The sequence below is a fragment of the Orycteropus afer genome, unplaced genomic scaffold (genome assembly GCF_000298275.1).
Source record: "Orycteropus afer afer isolate SDZICR_OR568_19922 unplaced genomic scaffold, OryAfe1.0 scaffold00029, whole genome shotgun sequence".
NCBI lineage: Eukaryota > Metazoa > Chordata > Mammalia > Tubulidentata > Orycteropodidae > Orycteropus > Orycteropus afer.
In genome coordinates this window covers 6,753,763-6,762,371 of record NW_006921616.1, presented here as the reverse complement: position 1 = coordinate 6,762,371, position 8,609 = coordinate 6,753,763, and the positions used below count along the sequence as shown (strand labels likewise).

General features: G+C 39.5%; 1 protein-coding gene across 1 annotated transcript in view; it reads right to left on the bottom strand.

Annotated features, from left to right (window-relative positions):
• LOC103192548 (GPI ethanolamine phosphate transferase 1) overlaps nucleotides 1-8,609 on the bottom strand; it is a 148,783-nt gene that overhangs the window by 27,801 nt on the left and 112,373 nt on the right. The window contains exon 19 of the mRNA XM_007935543.1: nucleotides 7,058-7,160. Within this exon, the coding sequence (XP_007933734.1) occupies nucleotides 7,058-7,160 (103 nt within the window). The remainder of the gene's footprint in view (nucleotides 1-7,057; nucleotides 7,161-8,609) is intronic.

Here is an 8,609-nt window from a genome sequence, read left to right as displayed (position 1 = left end):
TTCTGCTAGTTGGGGTTTAGTCCACTTCTATATCCTTCCCTTCAAGGCTCAGGGGTCCAGGATTATCTTCTGTCTGTGTTAATTGGTTTCCCTTTTCTTTGTTGAAGAGAGTCCGTGCAGTCTTTCTGGCTAGTCTGCCATCTTGCAGGAACTTGGAACTTTATTTTTTAAGACAGTCGATACCTTGTATATCATCTGCATATCTGCATTGTTGCTGTTAGGCGCTGTAGAGTCACCTCCGACTCATAGTGACCCCATGCACAGCAGAAGGAAACACTACCCGGCCCCACACCAGCTCCACAATCCCCGCTATGCTTGAGCCCATCGCTGCAGCCACCATGTCAATCCACCTCATTAAGTGTCTTCCCCTCTTTCATCGACCCTCCACCTCACCAAGCATGACATCCTTCTCCAGGGAATGGTCCCTTTTGATACCATGACCAAAGTAGGTGTGACAAAGTCTGGCCATTCTCGCTTCCAAGGAGCATTCTGGCTGCACTTCCTGCAGGACAGATTTGTTAGTTCTTTTAGCAGTCCATGGTTCTTTCAGCATTCTTCACCAACATCTCAACTCAAAAACATCAACTCTTCTTCAGTCTTCTTTATTCACTGTCCAGCTCTCACATGCATATGAGGTGACTGAAAATACCACAGCTTATGTCAGGTGAACCCTAGTTCTCAAGGAGACATCCTTGCTCCTCAGCACTTGAAAGAGGTCCTTTGCAGCCGATTCCCCAGTGCTATACATTGTCTGATGTCCCAACTGCTGCTTCCGTTGGTGTCGACTGTAGAACCAAGCAATGTGAAATCTTTGACAACTTCAATCTTTTCTCCATTTATCATGATGCTGCTTATAGGTCCATTTGCATTAATAAACTGAAATACTAACAATGTTATTATGGGTTCTGAGAAATGAAACCTTACTAAATGAGGATCTGTTCATCTGGTCTCTGCAAATTGAGCAGGGTTGGAAAGGCCTTTAGCTTTGTATAGTTTGATAAGCAAATGGATAAGTAAACAAAATTTCAGAGGGAAATGCTTAATCAACTTTAAGAGAATAAACTATTTTCAAGTATTACAATAGCTCAATTTGCATAAAAATAATTAAATGCTGATTAAAAGTGAATCTCATTTATTTACTAAATCAAGGATGCATTGTTAGGATTATTGTTGCTGTAATGCTGAAAACTGAAAAAGGGCATTTCACTAATTTACACACAGGCATCATTCCACGTCATCCAAAATAGTGATGCTGAACCATAACAGATGGACTATGTTTTGCCAACCTGAATCGAAACTGAAAAAAAATGCACTAATTCAAATTATCAGACTGTGTCATTCAAAGTTACTACCTCTGTTGAATTTTTCTGTATAGCTAAGTATACTTTCTGATGTTGAATAACACATCTCTTGATGCACTTATTAATAAGGTCATACTTACTATTAATATTTTAATTATGGCCTGACTTTTCACTTTTTAGACTTGCTTAAAATGAGTAAAGTGTGTTTTGATATCACTCATAATTATTAAACTGATGATTTAAAACACCACAGTGTTGCTGTTACGTGCCGCCGAGTCGGTTCCGACTTATAATGCCTCTATGTACAACAGAATGAAACACTGCCCAGTCCTGCACTGTCCTCACAATCCTGGCTCTGCTTGAGCCCACTGTGGCAGCCACTGTGTCAGTCCATCCCATTGAGCATCCTCCTCTTTTATGTTGACCCTCTACCGAGCATGATGTCCTTCTCCAGGGACTGGTCCCTCCTGGTAACACCTGAGTGCGTGAGATGAAGTCTCATCATCCTTGCTTCCAGGAAACACCTTGGCTGTCCTTCTGCAGTACAGATCTGTTCATTCTTCTGGAAGTCCATGGGATCGTCTATACTCTTAATTCAAATGCATCATTTCTTCTCTGGTCTTCCTTATTCATTGTCTAGTTTTTGCATGTATATGAAATGACTGAAAACGCTATAATACCTCAACGTAAGCTACGTGATTAATGCACTATACATTATTTTGAAATATTTTTTCCACTGAAAGATATCCTTCCTCCCTCCCTCCCTCCCTGCTTCCCTTCTTCCCTCCCTCCCTCCATTTCTTCCTTCCTCCCTTCCTTCTTATTCAGGGAATTAGATCTACTGCTAGGTTTGCTATATCTTTAAATCTACTACACATTCCCTTGATTTTGTTTATTGCTTTAGGATATAAAGATTCAAAAAGGAAAAAGGCTTACTGGTTATTAGGTGACTATGTAGAAGTGAGCACATATTTCTAGACCCTTTCAAACATTTATTTCCTGAAGCTAATCCCTGGGTGTATTTCCTAATGAAACTCATGTGTCGCCCCAAAAAGCTGAGTTACATTAGAAAGGAGGTTATTATCTGCTCTCTTATGTAGACAAAAAGTGTGTGTGTATTCTACTTCACATGTATTTTGATGATGGATTCTGATATAATAAACTATCTTGAAATTTCACCACTAAAGGGGAAGGAGTAAAAAGGTTTTAAGGCCTCAGGATATTTTCCACACTTGATTAAGAACAGAAGGATGCTTACAGACTTATAATTTTATTTGAAAGTTCAAAATCTTGAAGCCAGCCCATGTTAATATCTGATTAGGTAACTGGTGAAAAGTTCCCTGTTGCTTTTATGGCATCTTCATAGGCATGGCCCAGATCTGGTTAGACAGGAGAAGGGAAAAGAAGAGAAGTGTGGGAGCTCTGCTGAGGGAAGAAGGGAGGTACAATGCCCTTCTGGATCATCTCCTATCTGGGAACTACAAGAACACATCAGGTCTAGGTCACTTAGGATGTTAGGGTCTACTGCAAGAAGATCTGGAGCAATGGTTAAATGTCTGGCTGCTAACTGAAAGGCTAGTGGTTCCAATCCACCCAGTGGCTCCACAGGAGAAAGACCTGGTGAACTGCTTCCATAAAGATTACAGCCTAGGAAACCTGGTGAGGCAGTTCTAATCTGTCACACGGGGCTAATATGAGTCAGAACCAACTTGACAACAGCCAACGACAAATAAGAAGATTTTTGAGCACATACTTCTAACTTCAAATTAGAACAACTAAGTCTCCCAAAAACTGAACACAAGTCTTGGAACCAAGTGGTTTTACAAAATGAAAAATAACTGGGAATAATATGTTGATACTGTAATGGCTAATTCCCTAGGATTAGTCTAACGTGGACCAAGATTCTATATGGGGTCAAAAGTCGAACTATGTGTAGTATTTACTCAGTTGTCTGTTCTAGTCAGTGTTTGTTATAATGTGCCCATTTCTCACCCTCATAAAGATTTAAACAGGGAGGAAGTAAAATTCAAAAACAAGCAAAGAACCGTTAAAAGTAAATAGATGGAGAAGACTTCTGGTAATATGGTGGACTAGTCAGACAAGCTACACAGACCTTCTTCAACAAAGGAAAGAGAAACCAATTGACAGAGACACAGAAGATAATCCTGAGCTCTGAGCTTTGAAGGGGCATATACAGAAGTGCATGAATTAGTAGACAAACCTAAATGAATACAGTGAGTACAGAGATGGTCAGAGCAGTGGACTATCGGCTACTCTGACGGGACCCTGTTGGTGAATATTTCCAAGTGGTGTTAGGACCTGAGAATTGACTTAAAGATCAGCCCTGGTTGCCAAGGACTGCAGGGATGACTCTGCTGGTGGCCTATGACTAGGAAGGGAACAGCAAGGAAGGAGACAACCTTAGCTGTGGGCTTTCGGCTGTCTGGAGGGTGCAGCCATTTTGAATTTTACAAGCAGCAGCCATTCTGGATATTTAAAATGACCAAGGGCTCAGTAATTTTGATTGTTTACAAGAGGTGGCCATTTTGGATATTTAAAGTGACTGAGGGTACAACCATTTTGAATGTTTACCTTGGCAATCCAAGGAGGGGTCACTATGAGTTGGGGCCGACTCAATGGCACATAACAACAACAGCAACAAGAATAGGCTCCATTTGCCAAGAAAATACAGGAGGCTGACAACAGGAATGGAGACAGGTGGTTAAGTGTGTAAGTGCTGCCAACCAGCGAGTAGAGGAGCACAGCCCAATACCCGACTTACACAGATAACATACAGACAAAACAAAGAAAACAGAAATTGTGGGCAAGTCACTCCAACATATAGTCACCAATTATATAAACACAAAAACTCCACAATGTCTCAGAGACAACCGAGCATCACATTCCACACAAAGAAGCAAGGTAAAGCAGGAGAAACAAGGGACCAGGATTCACACTCAAACAACATCTCTGAGGAAGATGCAGCATTGGAACTCCCTGATAAGGAATTCAAAAGAATTACATTTAGGTACCTTCAACGGATTGAGAGACAGGTCAAGGAAAAACACTAACAAAATTGAGGAAAACACAGAGAAAACTGTAGAAAAATTTTGAAAGACAAAATGAAAAATTAGAAACAATACAAAATCTACAGACAGAGATCCAGAAGATTAATACTAAATTTTCAGAAACAGATAACACACTGAATGGTCAAAGGACTAGAATTGAATCAATGGAAGACTGAATTAGTGAGATTGAAGGCAAATACTTCAATACTTCTTTGGAAAGGGATCGATCAGAAAAAAAGATCCAAACAAAATGAAGAAAGCCTAAGATTCATGTGGGATACCATCAAAAGGAATAACCTACGTGTAATTGGAATTCCAGGACAGGAAAAGACAAAACCACAGGAAAAATTGTCGAAGACTTGTTGGAAGAGAATTTTCCCGGTATGATGAAAGATGAGAATATATCCATTCAAGAAGTCCAATGAACCCCAAACAGGATAGACTCCAAAAGAAAATCACCAAGACATATCATCATCAAACTCACCAAAACCAAAGACAAAGAAAGAATCCTGAAAGCAGCACGTGAAAAACAAAAAGATACCTATAAGGGGCAACCAGTAAGAGTAAGCTTGGATTTTTCAGCAGAAACCATTCAGGCAAGAAGACAATGGGATGGTATATATAAAACCCTGAAAGAGAAAAATTTCCAGTCAAGAATTACATACCCAGCAAAATTGTTCCTCGATATGATGGTGAAATTAGGACATTTCCAAAGAAGCAAAAGTTAAGGGAATTTGTTAAAACCAGACCAGCCTTAAAAGAGATGCTAAAGGGAGTCCTTTGAACAGAGAAGCAACAGCAGCAAACAGCAACTGACCATTAACACACATAGTGGCATAACCCAGAAACCAACCCAGCTATGGAAGTATCCAAAGTAAATAAGCCTACAAGATTGTAAACAGGGAATCAGAGACATCAATTGACAAATGAGGACAACTAGAAACCAAAACCAGGGGAAAAAATTGCATAGTTACAGAATTTCTAAATGGTAGGGAAGTCAAGACAACTGTAAGATAGAACGCACTGCTCCAAACTTGGGAAGAAAATTATAAATCACAGGGTAACCTCAAAGAAAAATGATAAACCTTCATGTTAAAATAAAAAGAGGACCAGCACAGATATTTAGCAAAAACTAAAACAATAGCAACGAAGGAAGTGATAACATGATTCATAAACAAAATGAGCTTAGCACAGAAAATTATATGGAACAAAGAAATCAAGACCATAAAAAAACACATAACAAAATAACAGCAACACATTCATACTTGTTGATAATTCCGTATCTGACAAGGGAGGATTATCTCTAAAATTTATAGAAAACTCCAACGCCTCAACAGCAAAGGAATTAACAATCCAATTAAAAAATGGTCAGATACATGAATACACACTTTACCAAAGAGGATATTCAAATGGCCAGCAAATACATGAAGAAATGCTCATGATTATTACCCAACAGAGAGATGCAAATCAAAACAACAATAAGACACCATCTCACTCTAGCACTAATGGCAAAGTACAACAACACAGAAAATAACAAATGCTGGTGAGGATGTGGAGAGATTGGGACTCTCATACACTGCTGGTGGGACTGTAAAATGATATAACCACTGTTGAAAACAGTATGGCGATTGCTTAAAAAGCTGGAATTAGAAATACCATTTGACCCAGCCATTCCACGACTAGGTATATATCCTAAAGAAGTGAGAGCCAGGACAAGAACAGATATATGAACACCCATGTTCATCGCAGCACTATTTACAATAGCAAAAAGATGGAAACAACCTAGATGCCCATCAACAGAAGAATGGATAACCAAACTATAGTACAGTGGAATACTATGCAACACTAAAGAATAACGTAGAATCTGCAAAACACCACATAACGTGGATGAACCTGGAAGACATTATTCTGAGTGAAATAAGTCAATCACAGGACAAATATAGTATTAGTTCATTATTGTAAAAAGTCAAGGAAAGGTTTATTTATGCAAGGAAACCTTCTTAGTTGGTTTCCAGGGGTAGAAGGGGAGGGGAGGGAACACTGCAAAAAAAAAAAATGCATTGACTCATGTCACTTTAGTTTTGTATATTTCACTGCACATAAATTTTATTTAAATAAAATGCATTAAAAAAAGAAAGTAAATGGATGGAATACATTGCTGTCTTTACAGGACCCTCAGGACTATTCAGGATCTGCCCCACTCCAAGTTGCTATTCTGTTTTCAGAAAAGTTTAGTAAATAAAAATATGGTCTTTGAATTTTGGGAAAATATTTTGAATCAAAGGAATATTTATACTATGATACATGTAAGAGGAAAAATGAAAACAAATAAAACATTAAATTCAAAGAAGAATGAACAAATCACAACCATAATTTAAGGTACATGAAAGGAAAGTAAAACATAGACTAAAATCATTCTAAATCATTATTTGAAATTTAAAATTCCTGTATAACCAATCAGAATTTTTTAACACTGTAGTAAAATGGCATTCTAGCAACTTCAGGGAAAAAAATAGAAAGACAACAAGCCATACTATGAAAATGATAAGAAAAACAGTAAAAACATTTATAATTTATCTCTCAAGATTTACTGAACATTTTCATTTCTAAAGGTTAAATGCTGGTAGAGAAAATGTCAAAATACCATTTAAAACTTGCTATTATTATTGAATTTTTAAAAGTGTATACCCCGTGCTCAGAAGAAGGTAGGTCGGCATCAAGGACAGAAGTATGCTAAGCAGTCGCTGGAAGACAGCCGTGGGACTCAGCAGTGGCACAACCAAGGAGGACGCTGCAAGGAAACAGAGCAGGTCCTGGGTCAGCACAGCAGACACACAGGCGAACGCGGGAGCCTCAGTCGTTACCATCATTCGGGGCATTGACTGTTCCTGTGGACCCTCAGCACGAGGCTGGATTCACCCTTGTCGTGTCAGTCAGATATCTGACACCCTGTTCATTTTAGTTAAAACTATAATTGGTTGTTTTAACTATATTGTAGCTTAAATAACACAGATTTTCTCAATTTCTATTCAGTGTAGCTCACTATAACAATTTTTACTCCTAAATGAATAATTTGTTGTTTTCTAATGAAATATTACTCTAGATTCAGCAACTTTCCCTTAATTAGGCATTTATATCTTCACAGATAAGGAGTCAGCCGCAGGGATGTGGGTGAGGGGAGGAAACCCAGGCCACACCCCACAAGCGGCAAGGTGGGAAAGCAGGGGAAAGGAGAGAAAAAGGCCAGGGGGGCAGGGACAGAGGCAGGAGGCAGCCGCAGGGATCCAGGTAAGGGGAGGGAACCCAGGCCATGCCCCACAAGCACAAGGCAGGAAAGGGGTGGGGGGGAGGAAAAAGGCCAGGGAGGCCAGGACAGAGTGAGGAGGCAGCAGCAGGAATTCAGGTAAAGAGAGGTTGGAGAGGTTTCGAACAGCTAAGGGAGACAAACTTGTCTGGCAGTTTGTCCTACAGTGGGGACGTGTTGCTGTGTCTTGAGGCTGTGCCACTGGTGTTTCAAACCCAATGGGGTGTACATGGGGCACAGGAGTCAGCCCAGCTTGCAGACTGAGACAGACTAGGAAGAAGGAAGAGGCCATCCACTTCTCAAAGAATTGGCCAGGAAAAACCTTACGAATAGCAGAGAAACATTGTTTGATACATTACTGTGCAACTTTATGAGTAGTCTGGAAACACTGTCCAATACAGAGGAGGAGGATGAGTCTCTTAGGTTAGAAGGCTCTCAAAATACGACAGAACAAGCTGCATCACCGGAATTAAACCAGACTTACTGATGGATAAGGTAAAGCTTTGGAGACCTCCATCTGCTGATGTGGCACTACTCAGATTGAGGAGAAAAAGTTCCAAATATCCATTAATAATCAGAACATTGAATGTATGAAGTATAAATCTAGGAAAATTGGAAGTTGTCAAAAATGAAATGGAACTCATAAAGATTGATATCTTTGGCATTCGTGAGCTGAAATGGACTGGTTTTGGCCATTTGGGATCAGACAACCATGTGATCTACTATGCTGGGAATGACAATTTGAAGACAAATGGTGTGGCATTCATCATCACAAAGGATGTTTTAAGATATGTCCCGAAGTACAATGCTGTCAGTGATAGGATAATATCCATATGCCTACAAGGAAGACCCATTAATACGACTATTATTCAAATTTATGTACCAACCACCAAAGCCAAAGATGAGGAAATTGAAGATTTTTATCAACTTCTGCAG